The sequence below is a fragment of the Perca fluviatilis genome, chromosome 12 (assembly GCF_010015445.1).
Source record: "Perca fluviatilis chromosome 12, GENO_Pfluv_1.0, whole genome shotgun sequence".
In the NCBI taxonomy this organism is placed as follows: Eukaryota; Metazoa; Chordata; class Actinopteri; order Perciformes; family Percidae; genus Perca; species Perca fluviatilis.
Genome location: NC_053123.1, coordinates 12,113,793 through 12,133,859, shown reverse-complemented (window position 1 = coordinate 12,133,859; position 20,067 = coordinate 12,113,793). Strand labels below are relative to the sequence as shown.

General features: G+C 42.8%; 2 protein-coding genes across 2 annotated transcripts in view; both read left to right on the top strand.

Annotated features, from left to right (window-relative positions):
- The window catches only part of ranbp2 (RAN binding protein 2), a 28,816-nt gene extending 13,799 nt beyond the window's left edge, over positions 1–15,017 (top strand). Inside the window, exons 14-31 of the mRNA XM_039819135.1 lie at positions 118–255; positions 658–789; positions 867–1,097; positions 1,592–1,675; positions 2,157–2,298; positions 2,428–2,522; positions 2,630–7,289; positions 7,793–7,870; positions 9,137–9,313; positions 9,704–9,790; positions 10,014–10,189; positions 10,670–10,754; positions 11,098–11,298; positions 11,535–11,621; positions 11,742–11,893; positions 12,013–12,286; positions 13,359–13,714; positions 14,355–15,017. Of these exons, the coding sequence (XP_039675069.1) occupies positions 118–255; positions 658–789; positions 867–1,097; positions 1,592–1,675; positions 2,157–2,298; positions 2,428–2,522; positions 2,630–7,289; positions 7,793–7,870; positions 9,137–9,313; positions 9,704–9,790; positions 10,014–10,189; positions 10,670–10,754; positions 11,098–11,298; positions 11,535–11,621; positions 11,742–11,893; positions 12,013–12,286; positions 13,359–13,714; positions 14,355–14,660 (7,461 nt within the window). The 3' untranslated portion in view covers positions 14,661–15,017. The remainder of the gene's footprint in view (positions 1–117; positions 256–657; positions 790–866; positions 1,098–1,591; positions 1,676–2,156; positions 2,299–2,427; positions 2,523–2,629; positions 7,290–7,792; positions 7,871–9,136; positions 9,314–9,703; positions 9,791–10,013; positions 10,190–10,669; positions 10,755–11,097; positions 11,299–11,534; positions 11,622–11,741; positions 11,894–12,012; positions 12,287–13,358; positions 13,715–14,354) is intronic.
- Positions 13,738–19,808, top strand: tpt1 (tumor protein, translationally-controlled 1). The gene is made up of 6 exons (XM_039819134.1): positions 13,738–13,761; positions 16,954–17,021; positions 18,052–18,236; positions 18,355–18,460; positions 18,647–18,763; positions 19,405–19,808. The coding sequence occupies exons 2-6, from the start codon at positions 16,962–16,964 to the stop codon at positions 19,405–19,407; spliced, it is 471 nt and encodes a 156-aa protein (XP_039675068.1). The 5' UTR covers positions 13,738–13,761; positions 16,954–16,961; the 3' UTR covers positions 19,408–19,808.
- Positions 19,809–20,067: the final 259 nt, after the last annotated feature.

Below are 20,067 nucleotides of genomic sequence, written 5' to 3'. Positions count from 1 at the left end.
TAACAATTTAAAAACATTATTATTAAAAAGGGGTCGGCTATGAATGAAGAATTTGCCAAATTACCGTTCCAAGTTGGCTTACAAATTGTATGTGTTAATGGCCATGTTCTTTTTCAGATTTCTTCTGTGAAGGGCTATGAAGAGGAAGCCAAGATAGCATATGCGGTACTCCTTGACATTGAAGGAAAAACAGAGGAGGCAATCGCTACATTGGAAACCATCGATAACATGTCATCCATCTGGCATTTGGCTCAGGTAAGTCATACAGTTCTTTACAATATAATTGGGATAAGTTCCCTTTATCATTTGAATTAAACAATAGCTGTCCCTGTATAATCATTGGTTTTTATAGATGTGCACTAAAGATGATTTTTGTTTACAGATTTAAAAACCAGTTTACTCCCCTCTACTCTAATTCATGGCAGCTAGTGGTCCAACAGTTCCTTATAAAGCCGGAAAAAGTGTATTGCCAAAAATTAACAGATTTTCTTGTATAATGGACTTTGCGAAAGTTTAGGCATAATTAGCATGCATTTGCCATTGGTCTTGGGAGCTTATCAATTGCCAGTAGCTGATGTTCTGTTTTTATGGCATGAGGTTTGACACCTGTACATGCCTTTGCTATTTACTTTCTCTAATGTGCTGTTTCTTTGGCAGATCTACCAACGGCTATCAGAGGAGGCCAGTAACGGGGTTGAGGAGACCCAAGACAGGTGCATCACTTTTCTGAGAAAGTTTAGGACCTACCTGTCCAAGATCTACAATGCTAATGCAGATGACATTGAGAGGGTAAGTCCCATTTACTTTTACTTGTTCATGTGAAAAATTCTGCAGCTGTATAACCATGTATTACACTTGTGTCCCAGCTGCCTGTCTCCATGGAGGAAGTTGTGGACCTCCTGAATGATGTGAACCAGCAGCTGGGCGAGAGTGGGGAGGCTATGGATGAAGAGGAGGAGAAGGAGGAAGAGGGTCGAGGAGGACCGGCCCACTCCAGCCCTGCTCATCCCACAGACACCTCTGCCACCATATCCCACATAAAGTTTTCCACTCCCTCTCCTAACAAAAGCATCATCTCTCCTTCCAAAAGACACCTGGTAGGTTCAGCTTATTGGTTCTCATTCAGAAGACCATAAGAGATTTCTTTATGACATCTAAATATTAAGTGTTTCCTTCTATTTATCACACAGATATCGATATACAACAGAAATTAGTGACTTTTCGTAATTTCTAGGGCTGCAACAAACTATTATTTTCATAGTTTAATCCTGTTGATTATTTTCTCGATTATTTAATTAGTTGTTTGGTCTATAAAATGTGGATCAGTGTTTCCCAAAAGCCCAAGATGATGTCCTCAAATGTCTTGTTTTGTCCACAACTCAAAGATACTCAGTTTACTGTCACAGAGGAGAGAAGAAACTAGAAAATATTCACATTTAAGAAGCTGGAAAGAACTTTTACTTTTGTCTTAAAAAATTACTCAAACCGACTAATCGATTATCAAAGTAGTTGACTATTAAGAGTTGACAACTAATCGATTTATCTTTGCAGCTCCAATAATTTCTAATCATTTCTTTCTCCTGTCGTTCAGATTTCTCCCAAGGTACCACCTCATTGGGTGGAGGACCAGAAAAGTCTCCTCCAAATGCTGTGTCAGCAAGTTGAAGCCCTCAAGGTCAGGATAGGAGATTAAACATCATTTGTCTTTTTTTTTTTTTTTAATTCCACACAATTTCACACTGATTCCACTTAGGAATACATTAGTGATTGAGAACAGTGTTAAAGCTTAAGAAAGAACCTACTCAAAGCAGCAGAGTGGTGAGTATGGTATGACTTGTGTTTTTGTACTGATGGAAATAGATGTGTACGTTACACTGAATCTATCATAACAAAGGTAAATATGGAGGAAGTGTTTTGAGTGTACAGCAGTAAATGAAAGGGGAGCATGGGATTAGATTTACTCACATGTGATAAAGTGTATTTAGAAAAATTACAAATAAAGGTCTATTAATAGAAATATCCCAGCTATTTTTCTTCAGTTTACAATAACGACTCAGTATATGATGGTTATATTGTACTTATCCTTCTATTGTTAGTTTAATATTCTGTAAAGATGTCAAATTGAGTCACCTCTCATTAAGATCTGTGTTTTGCAGAATGAGGTTCATGATCTGAGACACAACTCTTCAGGAAATGCAGGCTCTCCTCATCACAAGATGTATGGGGAGAGCTATGGGGCCGAGGGCCTACAGGAGCCCTTTACCCCAGTCCAGTCCTACCATGGGGCCCCCCTAACAGGTCAGCGCACTACATAGAACCGAAGCATGTTTAAATGTATAGTTCATATTTTTTCTATAGAAATAGTTTATAAATTTAACAAAATCTTTTTACATTTCTATCTTTTTTTTTATTTTTTTTTATTTTAAGTTGCCACCACAGCCCCCTCTGTGTACTACAACCAGTCTCCAGCTTATAACTCTCAGTATCTCCTGCGCACAGCAGCAAATGTAACCCCCACTAAGGTAATTACCACTGTTTAACACTAGTTCACAATAATAAACTTTTTCGGAGTATATCGAATGGCATTTGATTTATTTTGTATTTTTTTTGTGACTTTCTCTTTGCACAGGGCCCAATGTATGGTATGAACCGTATGCCACCTCAGCAGCATATGTATGCCTACCAGCAGCCCACTCATACTCCTCCATTGCAGACAGCCCCAGCCTGCATATACCCTCCTCAAGAACAGGTCTTTGGTGCCCCTCTTCGGTTTGAATCACCAGCCACGAGCCTTCTTTCCCCATATAGTGAAGAATATTATGGGCAGAGTGTAACCCAACAAACCACTAACCCTCCCCTGCCTGAACCTGGCTACTTCACCAAGCCATCTGTAGTCCCTGTTCAGCCACCAAAGTGCATTGAGGGGAAGCCTATGGACTTTGGAAAGCTGTCCTTCAGCCAGCAGGCACCCGTTGAAGTCCCCAAAGTACCTAGTTTTGGATCAGGGGTATTCGCCCAGTCAACACCTTCAGCTGCTTTTAAATTCAACTCCAACTTTAAATCCAATGATGGAGATTTCACTTTCCCAGCTTCCCAGGCCAAGCACAGTGAAAGCCTGCTTGGTCTTCTTACATCAGACATTCCCACTAAAACAGATATTGTCCCAGAGAAGCCTTTAGCCCAAGATCAGCACCCCAGCCAAACTGGCATCTTCACCTTTGGCAATAAAAGTGTTACCGGTTTCTCCTTTGCTGATTCTGCACCAAGCACAGGAAGTGTTTTTGGAAAGGTGGAGCAGCCATTTAAATTTGGGGATGTTTCTAAGCCAGTGTTTGGGGTTGCCACGTCTGCAGCAGAAGAAAGAGCAGCGGAGAGCGACAATGACAGCACTCATGTTGAGGAGGATGAAGATGGTCCTCACTTTGAACCTATTGTACCCCTTCCTGATAAAGTAGATGTGAAAACGGGTGAGGAAGAGGAGGAGGAAATGTTTTGCAACAGGGCCAAGCTGTATCGATTTGACACAGACACAAAAGAGTGGAAAGAGCGGGGCATTGGCAATGTTAAAATCCTAAAACACAGCGCTAAGGGGAAGGTTCGCCTCCTAATGAGAAGGGAACAGGTCCTTAAGATCTGTGCAAACCACTACATCAATGCCGATATGCTACTGAAACCAAATGCTGGCTCTGACAAATCCTGGGTCTGGAATGCCATTGATTATGCCGATGAAGCACCTAAGCCTGAACAGCTGGCCATCCGCTTCAAAACCGCAGATGAGGCATCACTTTTCAAAGCTAAGTTTGAGGAAGCCCAGGAAATTGTGCTCAAATCAACAGAAAAGAATGATCAACATGAGAAGAAAGAGGAAAGCTTCAAAGGTTCTGAATCCCTGGCAGCCCAGTTTGCGCTTAAAGATGGGGAATGGGAATGTACTGTGTGCTGTGTGAGAAACAAACCCATGGATATGCAGTGTGCCGCTTGTCAAAGTCCAAATCCAAATTCTTCATCCAAGCCAGACATTAAGGCTGCTGGTGAAACCAAAGCCAGTCTCTTCACTTTCAAATTTGGGACTGATTCAACAAAACCCAGTAGTTCTGGCTCTACATTTACTGGATTTGGTGCTTTTGGAGGTAAACCCTCCTCCTTTACATTTGGCACCAGCACCTCAAAACCTGCTGACACAGTAACCAGTGCGTTTGGTTCTGGTTTTGGGGCTCAGTTTGGCAAGAAGCCCGGGCAGTGGGACTGTGATGTATGCGAAGTAAGAAATGAGGCCTCTGCAGACAGTTGTGTTTCTTGTAAAGCTCTTAAAGCCTCACCTAAAACAACTGCAACAGCACAAACTGCACCAGCTGCAGATGTACCAGATTCATCTTTTTTATCTGGTGTTGGAACTGGGTTTGGTGCCCAGTTTAGCAAGAAGCCCGGGCAGTGGGACTGTGATGTATGCGAAGTAAGAAATGAGGCCTCCGCTGACAGTTGTGTTTCTTGTAAAGCTCTTAAAGCCACACCTAAAACTACTGCAACAGCACAAACTGCAACAGCTGCAGATGTACCAGATTCATCCTTTTTATCTGATGTTGGAACTGGGTTTGGTGCCCAGTTTAGCAAGAAGCCCGGGCAGTGGGACTGTGATGTATGTGAAGTAAGAAATGAAGCCTCTGCTGACAATTGTGTTGCCTGCAGAACCCGCAACCCTGTGGCTAAATCAACAGAGCGGGCTCCAGTAACATCAAATCTGCCAGCAGTGTCAGGATTTGGGGCTGATTTGCCAAAAGAGGATGGGCAGTGGGACTGCGATGCCTGCCTGGTCAGAAATAATGCATCAGCTACTGAATGTGTTTCCTGCCGTTCCCCACGTTCTTTAGAAGCCTTATTTTCCAAGAAGCATGGGGAATGGGATTGTGACACTTGTCTGGTGAGAAACGATGCCTCTGCCAATAAGTGTGTGGCCTGTCAGACACCAAACCCCAATTTTAAAAGCACAGCCAGCACAGCTCCCTCGGCCTCAACATTCAACTTTACATTTGGAAGCAAGAGTTCATCAAGCCAGCCTGCTGGAACTGGATTTACAATGCCTTTTGAAGCTGGCAGCACTTTTCAGTTTGGTCAAAACAAAGAGAAAAGCTCAGCTGCTTCTTTTAAGTTTGAATCTCCTCAGTCCGGATCTAGTACCACAAGTACCACAAGTGCTTCAGGCTTCTCTTTCTCAATGCCCATTCCAGCTGGTGGCTTTAAGTTTGGCATTCAGGACTCTGCTCAAGAAACTCCCTCAACTGATAATCAAACGCCTCCATCAGGGTCAGCCTCCAGTTTTCTGAAAAGCATAGCTGACAAACACAAGGAGAAAGAAAATCTGTCTATAACCTCAGAGGGCCAAACAGAGCACGATCAAAATCCATTAATTACTGGAAAAACCAGTACATTCAGTTTTGCAGACTTGGCAAAGTCCTCTAAAGGAGACTTCCAGTATGGCCAGGACGACCCCAATTTCCAAGGTTTCTCTGGGGCTGGTGAGCAACTGTTCTTAACCCCCACCAAGACAGTTGCCACAAATGAGCTGGAGGAAGACGACATGTATAAAACCGAGGAAAATGATGATATCCAGTTCGAACCAGTGGTCCAGATGCCTGATAGGGTGGACGTAGTGACAGGGGAGGAGGATGAACAGGTTCTTTATTCTCAGCGTGTCAAACTTTTCAGATTTGACTTGGACACCAGTCAGTGGAAAGAGCGTGGTGTAGGACTCCTTAAATTCCTGAAAAACAACTCTAATGGCAGGCTAAGGGTGCTGATGAGAAGAGAGCAAGTTCTGAAGGTATGTGCCAACCACTGGATCACCACCACCATGAATCTAAAGCCGCTGGCAGGCTCAGACAAAGCATGGATTTGGCTGGCCAATGACTTCTCTGATGGAGATGCTAAACTTGAACAGTTGGCTGCTAAGTTTAAAAGCCGAGAGCTTGCTGAGGAGTTTAAGGAGAAGTTTGAAGAGTGTCAGAGACTTCTCTTGGACATCCCCCTACAAACCCCCCACAAGCTTGTTGACTCGGGCAGAACAGCACGCCTCATTCAGAAAGCAGAGGAGATGAAGTCTGGTTTAAAAGATCTGAAATCTTTTTTGACGGACGAGAAAACCAAGATCAAAGATGATGACAGCCAGGGAGACATTACGACATCCAGCAATGTTTCAAACCTTGTAATCAAGTCTCACTGTGAAACCACCGGCCCCACCTTGGAGTGGGATAACTACGACCTAAGAGAAGAGGCTTTAGATGATACTGCTGACTCATCAGTCTATGCCTCTCCTATCGCCAGCAGCCCCCTGAGAAAGAACCTTTTCCGCTTTGGAGAATCCACTGGTGGATTCAACTTCAGTTTCCAACCTGGCATCAGCCCCTCCAAGTCTCCCGCTAAACTTGACCAAAGCAGAGCCTCCGTGGGTACTGATGATGAGCAGGATGTAACCCAGGATGAAGAGCGGGATGGCCAGTACTTTGAACCTGTGGTCCCGCTGCCTGATCTGGTGGAGATTTCTACAGGAGAGGAAAATGAGCAGGTGGTTTTCAATCACAGGGCCAAACTGTATCGCTATGATAAAGAACTGGGTCAGTGGAAGGAGAGGGGCATTGGAGACCTCAAGGTCTTACAGAATTATGACACCAAACGAGTCAGGTTGATAATGAGGAGAGACCAGGTACTAAAGATCTGTGCCAACCACAGGATCACAGCAGCTATGAAGCTGGAACCCATGAAAGGTGCGGAGAAGGCCTGGGTCTGGAGTGCCTTGGACTTTGCTGAAGTAGCAGAGGGTAACATTGAGCAGTTGGCTGTGAGATTCAAGCTTCAGGACACTGCAAATGCATTCAAACAGGTATTTGAAGAGGCCAAGGTTGCCCAAGAAAAAGAGGAACTCATGACTCAAGTGACATCCAGGGTTGCCACACCTCAAGACAGTGGACCTACAGCATCTGCACAGGCTGATACACCTGTGTGTGGGAAGGCAGCCATCGCTGTGCTGGAAGAGACCACAAAGGAACGTACAGAGCTTTCACCCGAAAGTAAGCCAGGTGCCGCTGGGTCTCCAAGTCCAGTCAACCCCTCAAAGACAGTGGTGTCACCCCCTAAGTTTGTCTTTGGCACTCAAAGCCTTCAGAAGTTTTTTGGCTTTGTCTCTCCTAAATTACACTCCGAGACTGAAGAATCTGCATCCAGTTCGAAAGCCAAAGATTCTGGACAGCTTGCCAAAGCTTTACCTGCAGCACCGGCATTCAAAGTCCCAGAGAAAGGTAAAAAAAAAATATATATATACATATATCTTAATATGTGTACAGTATATACTTATTTTTATTTTTTTGAATGCGTATCACGACTGTTTTTATTTATTTGAGTTTTTCTTGTCTTGTTTCATCTGCATCTCATTGCTACATCATCTTCTTAGTTCACCCAGCCAAGACCCTTCTCAGAAGTATTTGGGACAGAATTTATATTACAATTCCTGATTTCCAATTTCCTCCCCATGTAGCCACTACATATACATTATATACAAAAATATTGTTTTATTTGGTTCCATTATATTAAGATATTATGTTTTAAGTAAAGTATACAGTAAATTATCTATAGGAAGTTTTAGAGAACACGTTGAACATATGTTGCACACCCTTAGATTTACTCTTAATTCAATACACACACCACATTTTCCTTCATTTTAACACTTTTTGGCCGTGTTTTATGATTATGATACAAGCCTCACGATTAGTTTCTCTTCGCCCAAAAACCCATCATCCTTTAGGGCTGGATTTTAGGCTTTTCAAAGATAACCCAATGGCTTTTTGGACCAGCACATCAACCACCCAATTTGAACCCCCAGGTACTCTAATCACTGCAGTGTGTGTTAACACTTCTCAGCTGTCACCTGGCTGGCCCTTATAACTAGACAGCAATAACCTGGATGCACGGAGTGGGAAAAAAACATTGAAGCTAATGTGTGTGTATGTCCAGTGTGATGTGCAGTTTTTATTCTACAAAGAACTTTAGTAATTATTAAAATTCTCAAGTAGCACCTAATGTCCCAAAATGCAAGTGTCTCACACAGCAGCGAGTATATCTGCTAATTCATCAGGGTCATTGTGGAAATATTGTGTTATGCAGTTAAATAATTCATAAAGGGCAACTCATAAAAATTAGTTTAAAACTCTACATTTAAATCTATATTATCTTTAGAATCAGAGTTTCTACAAGCCCCTTTATTATGGCTGAGTGGTAAATCAATGTATCAGCTTAATTTCATATGATTATGTCATGACGAAATTCTCATTTTGATATCTGTGTATGAACGATTCTAGTTATTTTTGAGCTCTTAAATAGTTTTTGATTTTTGTTTTCTTTCTTTTAAATAGTATTTCTTCCACCTAGCAAAAAGCAATCTAGTGGTTTTTAGTTAGAACTTTTCTCATGTGAGTCTTGAATTGAAGAAGAATCAGATCTTTTACTGTGCTTCAGGTCATAGGGGCTTAAAAGGTTTTGATGGATCTATCTTTTTTAGTTAGTTAGTTATGGTAATGTATTACCATTTGGTAATGGTTAATGACCAGTAAGCATATCATTAACTAACTAATGGACAATCAAACTAGAGTGTTGTATACCAACAGGAGACACATCAGTAAAAGTTCATGTTATTTGAAAGGTGAGCTGAGAAGATTCCTCTGGAGAGCGTTCCCTCAGAGAGGAATGCACTGGGCAAACGTCACACATGCCATTTTTAGTGCAGGATGTGTAGCAACAGCATGAAATGCAATTCTGCCAGAGATGTTCACTGACCTCAGCAAAGGCTAATTAGAGTTCAGGTATTTATGCAATTTAATGCTACAGTGCTATGTGTCCTACAGTAAAGCTGTCAAATAAAATGAAAAACACTGAGACACATGCATACAGAAATGTTCTCTTTATACAACTCACACATTTGTAAATAAACTGCATGCTATTCAGTTTTGCTGTGCATGATTTTTTTTGTGTGTGGAACTAACACCTGTAGTTATGAAGGGAACAAAGCAGCTTAATTTCTCAATTCTTCTAAGCATTTCCTCCCCTGGCTGACTATGTATTGTTCTACTTCTATTGTATCTGTCTGTCATAGGACCACCTCAGTCAGAGGGAGGCAGTGCAGGGTCGGATGAGGACTCCGAGGTGGAGGTTGTGTATGTCAGGGCACCCACTGCTGAACAGGCAGCTTTAGCCAGGAAACTCCTGCTGCCTCTCACCTTCTTCTGCTACCAGAATGAACCAGGCTACACCAGCGATGATCAAACTGACGGTAAGACCAAAAGATAGGAGTAGAGTACAAAAGTGTGTTGTTGAAGTGAACATGGTAACTAGTAGACTCATTCAGTTTTAATTGTTGCTTCATTTTTACAAATTTGCTTTTTCTACACATGGTATTGTCATGTTTTATTGGTTTACCATCAGCTCGTTTTATTAAACCAAAATACGACCAGACAAATCCTTTTTATACCTCTTTCACACCAGTGACCAGGGTCAGACCAGGGTTATCTGACCCATGTTCAACCCTTCTTTTGTCAATTCAAACCAGGCCAGTCAACACTGGTTGATTCCTGGTCACAGTAGTCTCTGCAGCAACATCCTACTTGATGGCAAAAAAAGTTATCAAAGGGTAATATGTGTTGAATTTGTTTTATATTTTCAGATGAGGACTTTGACTCAGCAGTAAAGGCCTTGAATGGAAAGCTCTACCTTGATCCTCCTGAGAAAAAGGCTGCAGCATGTGGTGATGGTATGTATATTATATCCTGTAACGCACACATTTTTATCCAATTACTCTCCTTCACTTTTGGTTTGATTCATTTCTCAGACATTTTGTTCAGGGCTGCAATAGATAAATACTCTTTTCAATACACTATTCATTACATGGCAAAGTATGTGGACTTTGTCAAAAGTAATGCTCACTTCGCCTGCTAGTAATTTTCTAACCCTAAACTTGTGTGTACTGCATTCAGAGCCAGACTGCCAGGTGGTGTGGGAGAAAAAGCCGACGCCGGAGGAGGAGGAGAAGGCCAGAAGCCTCCAGCTTCCACCCAACTTCTTCTGTGGCCTGAGCACCACCGACAGTGACCCGGACCACGACAAGCCTGAAGACTATGAGACCGAAGTCCGCAAGGCACAGCAAGACCTGGTAACAGACACAACAGTTAGCAAAGGCGCTGAATTTATACAGACAATATTGCATATCAAATAAGCATCTAAAAACAATAGATTAAACAGTGTACACGTGGTAAGCTGCCAAGTCTTGATTGAAGAACATTTTCAGGTCATACATTTAGAAATGCAGGCAGGTAATCTTAGCTGCATACATTTATAGCAATGGACAAGTAAGCAATTATGCATTGTAATTGGAACAAAATGAATAGGTGAAAAGTCATTGTATTCCTATTATTTGGATACCTCAAAGTTCGTTCATCCATCATACCATGGCTACTAAACGGGAAATGGTTTCATTCATTTTATTTAGTTCTTTTGGCTGAAGCAGTGAATATATTTGGTATATTCTATAACTAACTAACTTTGAGTTAGTTTAACCAGTTGCAGGTTTTTTGTTAATTTAGCATCAAGAGAGCATCAGTATTATTGTAGTTTATTTCTTAAATTGTTTCAGGGTGCCCAGTTAAACCAAACTGAAAAGGCCTCCAGCAGCCCAGCTGTAACCCCAGAGGAACCGGCATCAGGCCTGTCATCCAGCAGCACAGAAGCTGCGGCGGCGGCAGGCAGCCCCGAAGCTGCGGCGGCGGCAGGCAGCCCCGAAGCTGCGGCGGCGGCAGGCAGCCCCGAAGCTGCGGCGGCGGCAGGCAGCCCCGGCGGCGGCGGGCGGCGCAGCCCGCTGCGGCGCAGGCAGCCCCGGCTGTGCGGCGGGCAGGCAGCCCCGGCTGCGGGCGGCGGCAGGCAGCCCCGGCTGCGGGCGGGCGTAGGCAGCCCCGGCTGCGGCGGCGGCAGGCAGCACAGAAGCTGCGGCGGCGGCAGGCAGCACAGAAGCTGCGGCGGCGGCAGGCAGCACAGAAGCTGCGGCGGCGGCAGGCAGCACAGAAGCTGCGGCGGCGGCAGGCAGCACAGAAGCTGCAGGCTGCATGTCTACACCGGAGGAGCAGACCTCAGACCAGCCAACAGAGACTCAGAGTGAAGCTCCAAGCAGCAGTTCTCCCATTGATCTGTCAACTAAAAAGAGCCCAGAGCCAGAGTCCAACACGGGGACTGCAGCTGCAGCTTTTACTGCTACAACAGCTAGTGAAGGTATAGATCACCTTTTGTTCATTACTACAGATGTAAGAGCTTTGACAGTCCAACTGTTGTGTGTGGGTCAGCTCTAGTACGGTAACATTGATGAACAGTCAAAATGTTGTTCCTGCCAGCTTCATAAACAAATGTCAGCAACCATCGGTTGGAATCCTGCATAAAACAAATGAGAGGAATAAAAAAAAAAAAATGTATTCAATTCAGTATTTAAGCTTTATTCCTTCCCCACACAGACTCCAACTTTGGCTTCAACTCCTTCGGAGGCTTCTCCTTTGCTGATTTGGCCCAAAACACAGACGCTTTTGCATTTGGAACTCAAGGTTGGCTTCAACATTAATATTTTGTGAAGATGGTCTTTTTGACAACTGACTCTCTTAGCATGTTACCAACACAACGCAAGAAAATTATATTTTGCCACATTTATTGGTTCTCTTTGATAGCTGACTCCAACTTCTCGTGGGCAAATGCTGGAGCAACAGTATTTGGGGCCGCAGTGACCTCAGCGCCAAAAAACAGCGGTGAGGAGGGCAGCGATGAAGAGGATGCTTCTAATGCCGACATTCACTTTGAGCCAATAGTGTCACTACCAGAGGTACTTTTTTTTTAATGCTGAGCTGAAATATTTTAGTCTTCCTTTTAGACATTAAATTTAAATTTAGTGAATGAGGTACAGGGGGACACTTAATCTTTAAATAATTGTGTGTCTCTCAGGTGGAGACAAAGTCTGGAGAGGAGGATGAGGAAATCCTATTCAAAGAGCGCGCCAAGCTGTACCGCTGGGACCGGGACCTCGGCCAGTGGAAGGAGCGTGGCATCGGTGACCTCAAGATCCTCTTCCACCCAACCAAACGCTTCTACCGAATCCTGATGAGAAGGGAGCAGGTGCTGAGGGTTTGTGCCAACCACACGATCACACAGGCGATGGAACTCAAACCCATGAACGCCTCAGCTAACGCACTGATCTGGACTGCCACGGACTACTCAGGTACATGTATAGTGTTGACGGAAAGTCCGTGTCTGTGCAGCATGTAACGTCCATTATACTCGCCATTCCCGACCTGCCGCGCGACAGTGTGACGTCATGGGAGCGCCGTAACGGTTTATACTCGTGCATGGTGGTCGCGACACTAGTTTCAGTCTTCTCCTGGACCGGTGTCTCAACTGAGGAAAGGATACAGACTTTGCCATTTCTACAGAGAAGATAAAGGTAAACAATGGCAGAACTGGCGGGGTTTGAGAGAAGATTTTTATACCATTTCCTAAAGGGGCTGAATGGAAAGCGATTTCTCAAATTCCATCGTGCTTATGGCCGTGTTCGACGCGAGATATCGTTTCACCATGGTGTATATTTGTGCTTTCGGCCGTGAGAGCTTGCCCTCAAACTCGTCCATGCTTCCTGTTTCCACTTTGTCATGCGCGGCTGAAAAAAATAGTGGTGCGCAACCTCTGGTTTCATTACTCTGATGATAATTAGCTAGCCATGGTAGAAGCATCTTTTAGTGACTACACTATTATAATTGTACGTTGATAACCTTTTTTGAAATACCTTTTGTCTGACTTTCTTTGTGCATGAATTAGGTCTGGGCGATACGGAGAATATCACGATAATTTTGACCAAATACCTCTATCGATACCACAACGATATTGTAGTGTTGACTATTAGTGCATTCACAAAATATTTACAAAATGAGATTTTAGATGGATAATCATCAGTAATGTGGATATAATGACTAACAGTCTGGTAAGTTCAGAAAATGACATCACTTTACTGTAGCCTTTAAAACCAGGAAAAGACAACACTTAGGCCATATTACGATGTTACAATATCCAAAATCTAAGACAATATCTAGTCTCATATCACGATATCGATATAATATCGATATATTGCCCAGCTCTAGCATGAATATAACAAAAAGCAGGTTTTGCATAGTTTTGGATTCCAAAGAAGGATTTTAAAGACCGACATTAGCCATATATTACTTTGTGCTAGTGTGTATCGTTGCTTTCAAGCAGACCTCTTGCTGATAATCTTTTTGTCTTTCCTTCTGTTTTTCCAGACGGCGACGGCATAGTGGAACAGCTGGCGGCCAAGTTCAAAACCCCTGAAATAGCCGAATCCTTTAAGAAGACCTTCTGCGAGTGTCAGAGCCGCTTAGGCCAAGTTGAGGGCGATGCCTCGTATATCTCCTCACCACAGATGTCCAGAGTTCAAGAGCACTCCAAAGACACTAACCCCCAGGTGTTCCTCAAAGTGGCAGGCGACGGCCAACCTCTGGGCACCATCACCATAGAGCTTTTCTCCCATATAGTCCCCAAGACAGCGGAGAACTTCAGGGCTCTCTGTACTGGCGAGAGAGGCTTTGGCCTTCGGGACTCCATCTTCCATAGAGTCATACCGGACTTCATGTGTCAGGTGAGGAGATTATCAGGATTGGTCATCTAACGTGATCATCATCATCAGTGGTGTGAAAACTACAAAATAAAAGGGATCAAAAGTGTGTATACTAATTTTAGTTCAGTAGTAAAAATCTGCTGTTGTTAGCTTCTGCTACATGGCGTTTGACAGCACTGACAATTTTTGGTATAGTGACCTCACTACTGGACAACAGAGGAAGTGGTGCCAGAGTCTGCTCTGGTTCAGTGGTGGTTTAGTTGAGAGCATAAGCATTCAGCACTAGGGCTGTCACTTTTTAGAAATAAAGTTTGAACAAATTTGTAACACGTTTGTTTGACTTAATCCAAACCTTATCCACATAGCCTATCCAAAAATGCATGGTAGCATTGTTCCATTCATTTGCTGCGTCTCCACTGCCTCACTTGAGTGACGAGCTAACGTTACTGCAAGGCAGTTGCGTTTTACTAAATCAGCAAACGGCATTGCTCTTGTCCATGATTATTCCATGTGTGGCGTTGAATCCAAAATGCTTCCTCACATAATTTCTCAGATGGTTTGGTGTTGTGATAATTTGTTCAGTACGGCTCACTACTGCCTTAATTGTGTCCTGCTCCATGTGTAGACAACATTACTAACAAGTTCCCAATTGGTCTTTTAGGGTGGAGACATCACCAACAGTGATGGCACAGGGGGAAAGTCCATCTACGGCAGCAAGTTTGAAGATGAGAACTTTGACGTTCGGCACACAGGCCCGGGCATTCTGTCAATGGCCAATCGCGGACGCGACACCAACAACTCACAATTCTTTATCACCCTGAAGAAAGCCGAACACCTGGACTTCAAACACGTGGCTTTCGGCTGGGTTCGGGAAGGCATGGATGTGGTGCTGCAGATGGGAGAGCTTGGCACAAAGACAGGCTCGCCCACAAAGAAACTCGTCATCACAGACTGTGGACAGTTGTAGCTTTTTAAATGTTAAGATCAACATTTGCAGCTAGGTTTAAGCTATAAAGTTGTGGTCAAGATTTTGGATAATGATGTGTTCCCTGTGCAGTGCATACCCTCCTGCTAAAACTGAATCCATAGTCATTAGGCATCTAAGAATTAAACCCTGATCACAGGACTACTGATCAAGACCCTTCATCCATAGAACATTGGCTCCAGTAGCCTGGAACTACAAATTATTTTGCTGTCCTTTTAAGATAATGACAAATGGGATGCATTGTGTAGTATGCGGGAGAAGGCATTTGGAGCAAACAAACTTTTGCTCTGTTGCACTTGCATCTTTATAAACGTCTGTCAATAAATTCTCATTTGTTTATTTTGTGTGTATAATTGTACATGGACTACTTTTCTAATGTCTTTTGTCTTGCATGTGCTCAATTTGATTGTGCTGGTCCTCTTCATAGGCTCCATTCTTGTATTTGTTTTCCTTTTTGAGGAAGTCTTAACTATAATTGAAAGGTGAGGTTGTTTGGAACTTAATTGACCGACGTTATCTCGATGCCCGGCCTCTTTTTTACTGTAGGACTTCTACAGTTGATTTTTTTATTTTTTTCTTTATAAATGGATTTTTCACAGTGTGCAGATACTTGCCCACAAATACTTAAATCATCTCACTGTGTTGCCCTGTGGACGGAGGATGGCTAGATGATGGCATTACATCTGGTTTGGATTTTACAATTATAGTTTGAGGTAATCACAAAGTTGAAACGGTGCTTGTTGTACCAAAATAATGTGCTGATAAAAGAGAAATAAAGTTGCTTTACAAGTAATAGATGGCTGTTTGAAAGATTTCCTTTTTGAAATTTGTCCCTGCTTATAGAAACATAAACACACAGGCTGCATTTTCCCAAATATGCATGGTCACAGTTTACAGTCTAAACATCACATCACAGGCTGTAGTCTTTATATAGGCATATGTGCAGTGAGCAGCTCAACCTCAAGTAATCTTTCTTAAACTAGAAGTTTAAGTATTTTGAGACAATTGGTTTACACTGAACAATGGTTTTATAGGCTGATTAAATCTTGACTACTTTTAAGCCATAAAGTCATTAAATGGAGGATTCCTTAGTTCACCACTGGAGGTATAGGTATTTAAGCCTTCATGTTGGGAAATGCATTTTACAAACCATATAAATTAAGAGTTAAACGATTAAGACAAATCCAGCATAACATCCATTCTGCAGTCCGGTAAATTCTCTAGGAAAGGAGTAAAGCGGGTCTTGTAACTCATGTCTTGTCCTGGTTTTATGACTTATATATATATATATATATATACGAATAAATTATGAGAAAGTAAGCTTAACATAACTTTAATCTTTGTTTCTGTCCTGGCAGAAATAGGTTTTTCCTAGTAGATCGACAGATTAGGTGTTGTTGTACACTTTCGGCAGAAAATGTCAAGGCAGAGACTATTCCATCGATTTTGTTCGGGCAGTACCGCTGTTTTCCTGTCCGTTTTTTTTCAACAACGAATAGCAAAATGATCGGAAGGTAAACGTGCGTCATAGCAGAATTCGTCATGTTCAGTGTAGTCTTTCGTGTTTATTAGGTAGTTGTTATAGTCGCGACGGTTATTTTGGCTGTGTCATGTTATTGGAGGGAGTTGGCCGGCAGGTTAGCTTACAGCTAGCTAGCTAACTCGTGTTGTCGTCGTCTGGAAGCTAGCGTTAGCCACATGCTAACCAGAACTCTATGACGATAAGCAGAAAGTCTGCCGGTGTTAGCCACCCTGTCGAACGATGCTGAGGCCGGTTAGCTTTGGCCATGGTTCAACTAACGTTACCGATACGTTGGCTAGAAGTGTGACTACCGTGTGCTCTAATATAAATGGAAGCTCTTAGCGGGGATACATATGATACGATACAATGCTATACTTGTGACGTAAATCGTGATAAAATAACGAAGTATACATGGCGTTCAGCATCATGTAACGTTAGCTGCTAATGCTAGCTGCATCTTTTATTTATGGGGGGGGGGATGTCTGACTGGCAGATTTCTCTAGAGTTAGCGTTAGCATCGCTACTGGGAAAAGTAGGATACCTCGTTATTTCATCACTAGCGTTAGTTCCAGATAAAGATAAAAACACGAGTTAGTTGAGCTGCTACTGAGGAATGTAACGTTAAGCCTGCTGTCCAGTGTGTGTGTGTATATATAGCGTTACGTAAAGTTATCTTCTAGTTAATGGCGCAACCAGATGGGAGCCCTAGGATTTGCTTTGTGTTCATCAAGTGTGACTATGCTTCTTCCCCAGATGATGAGATGTTCTCGGACGCCTTCAAAGTTAAGGAAACCGACCTCTTCTATGAAGTTGAAGGAAAGGTGAGTTGGATGGAATTTATTTTATGTTCAAACTGGGGTGGTTTTCTTTCCACCTGGTTGGCCTAATGCAAGGCCACAATGAAAACGACATTTTACCACGCCACCCTGTAGCTAAGTTATGCATTGCACACATTTTAAACATGTATGAGAAACAAACTAAGTAACTTTTGTGTTGTATAAGGCAGGTGTGTCTAATAACTGAGTGGGGGGGAAACAATGTTATATCCCCTTGAGGGATCAGTAGCGTATCTCAATCTTATTCACTGGTCATCGTTTAAACATCTGCCCTTGAGGCAATTCAATTTCACGGTCATTGACACAATTTGCAGGCACGTATGTGACAGTGAAGGTGTTGCACCAAGCCAAATCGAGAGGAAACATGTTTGTCAGACCCTTAACATAAGAAAAATCGTTTGTTCACTTACTCAAAGCGTGTGAAGCCATGCATTTGATTTGTAGACATATCCGTCGTTGTACAATTTGGTTTTAAATAGTTTTTCTTCCCTCAGCTGAGATTCAGGTTTATATATGTGGTGACTCATGTGATCAGTGCTCCTTTTGTGGCTGACTAGGTCTGTAGTGATGTGAGTGGCATTGTCTTTACATGAGATCACAGTCAGGGCGACATATGGGGTGTGTGTCCAACACACACAAAAGGAAGTTGTCATGGGATTTAGTTAATGGTTCAAAGCTACAACTCTGCTTTGCCCACAAAAGTGTGCCATCAAATACTGAATATTACATGTATGATTTAAAGAAGTTGCGATTGAGGATGTTTAGTCAGGTTTAGTTTGAGCGTTTAAAAAAAAAAAAAAAAATCTGATCAATTTGGGAGTTTAGTTTACCTACCGGTTTTCTGACTCATCCCAACACCGTTAAGCCAAATGTGTAGCTATCGTTAGCTGCCTTGCCCTCTCATTGTCAGTGATTCATCATACATATATATGCATGTGTGTTATGTATGTCTATATATGTGTGTGTTCTCCGCCCTCATGTCTCTGCCATCTGCTCCCCTGTTTGATGTGTCTAGACCGTCACCAGGACAGAAGGCTTCGATGAGGCTTTAATTTCGGCCAACGCCTCTGCAGAAGAGGCGTCGGAGGGCACTGATTCGACCTCAGTCTCTGGCGTAGACATCGTCCTCAACCACAAACTGCAGGAGACGGGCTACGACAAGAAGCAGTACCTAAAGCACATGAAAGACTACGTGAAGGCGTGAGTATTGGTTCCGTAGTTTAAAGTTGGATTGGTGCGTCCTCTACTGTAACCGTGTGCTACGTTGGATCTCATCCAGACTGAATCTTTAAAATGTCATTTTGGTTTTCATGTCCAGCGTTAAGGCCAAGCTGGAAGAGACCAATCCAGGGAGAGTGCAGGCCTTCGTGGAGGGCATCACACCAGAAGTTAAGAAGATTGTGGCTAATCTCGGCAACTACCAGGTATTTATTATTAAGAAAAACAAGGTCTTTTTTTTTTTTTAACAAATATTGTAAAGCACCCAATATCGGCTCTCTTAACTGCACCACGTAGTTATGGTCCGTTATCTTGACTCAGGTCTCTATGAAACCTGAGGCCGCACAATTTTGCCGATCGTCTTCTGACGTGTCGTCTTTGTCTCCCTGCAGTTCTTCACAGGAGAGTCGATGAACCCAGATGGCATGGTTGGACTGCTGGACTACCGCGAGGATAACATCACGCCATACATGCTGTTCTTCAAAGATGGTCTGCTGGTTGAGAAATGCGTAAGTACTCTCCTCCAAATACAGTGTCCTTTTTAGTAACTATTTATCGTTATTGTGAAAACATTTTAGCATGTCACAGTAGCATAGGTGTAAATCATCATAAAATGAATGATGGCGGAATTCCGTTTAGCTGGTTCAGTTTTAGGGTCTTGGTATGGTTGTTCACATGTTGGCTAACTGTCATGGCTTACTGGGACACTTGAATAAAACGGAGAAATTAGTTTGTGGGGGTTTCTCCTGAAAATACTACCAAGCCTTAGGCTGGAAGTTGCTAAGGGCTAGTGACAGTGCAGTGTGAATTGTACAGCCCTGGGCCTAGGACCATGGTCTAAGAGAATGCAGTGTGTAAAGGGCTAACCTCTGTAATTTCAGAATGGGGAAAGTGATAGTATCAGTCCTGTGAAGTGATCTGCATGCTGGTGAACTACATGCTGTCAGTTTTTACATAGCACATTTTTAATTGGGTCTCACAAAGAATATATTGAGGATATTTGGACATTTACCTCAGCTAAAGAGTAGAGGGCTTCAACAGAATCCCTTTTTAGATAACTCATCTTCAGCTTAACCAGCAGTTTCAGTTTAAAAAATTCACAGTATTCCCCACTAAATAGAAGTGTGTCTGTGTGTTTCTTTTCTTGCAGTAACCACCTGGAACTACATCTGCTTTTCAATTGGCTGCTGTTTCCCAAATGGGTCAAGAGCGGACAGAAGGGGCGCTATTTTGCATCAAGACAGAACAGAAACCTACGACACCGTGCCCAGGGCTGGGTGAATCAAACACCATTGGTCATTGAATACTGTCAACATTTTTTCTTTTTGGCTTTTGCAGTGTTTGATTATCATCCCAGGATTGGCCCAGTTTTTGTGAAAATCAGGACAGTGGACTGAATGAGGATGTTTTTTTCTTCTGTCTGCGTACTATTTTAGCAATGATCTATAATATTTAGGTTGACCTCCTCAGACATCTTATGGTTGCATTAAATACGATTCCATCGACAATGAAAATACTTCTGGTTTAATTTGACAATAAAATCTCGTACCACCACTTTGTTTTGCTGTATGTTTGTGGGATGTTGTGGGCTACATTCAAAAGGCAGCTTTTGGGCCAACTTAATTTGTGGAGTTAAACATTTTTACATTGCTGCAGTCTTTTTAAAGGTGTGGCTGCATTTATTTTTGGGCTCTTCTAAAACTGAAATTTGCTGACCTATAACTGATCGAGAATCCAATTCCCCTGTGATATTTTCTTAATTGAGGATACACAGTTCATAGGGAGAACACATCAGGACACAACTAATCCACTG

Coding starts and splice junctions, on each gene's coding strand:
- tpt1 (XM_039819134.1), top strand. CDS start 16,962: ATGTTCTCGGACGCCTTCAAAGTTAAGGAAACCGACCTCTTCTATGAA. Junction 18,237..18,354: donor ATGAAAGACTACGTGAAGGC/GTGAGTATTGGT, acceptor TTTCATGTCCAG/CGTTAAGGCCAAGCTGGAAG. Junction 18,461..18,646: donor CTAATCTCGGCAACTACCAG/GTATTTATTATT, acceptor GTCTCCCTGCAG/TTCTTCACAGGAGAGTCGAT.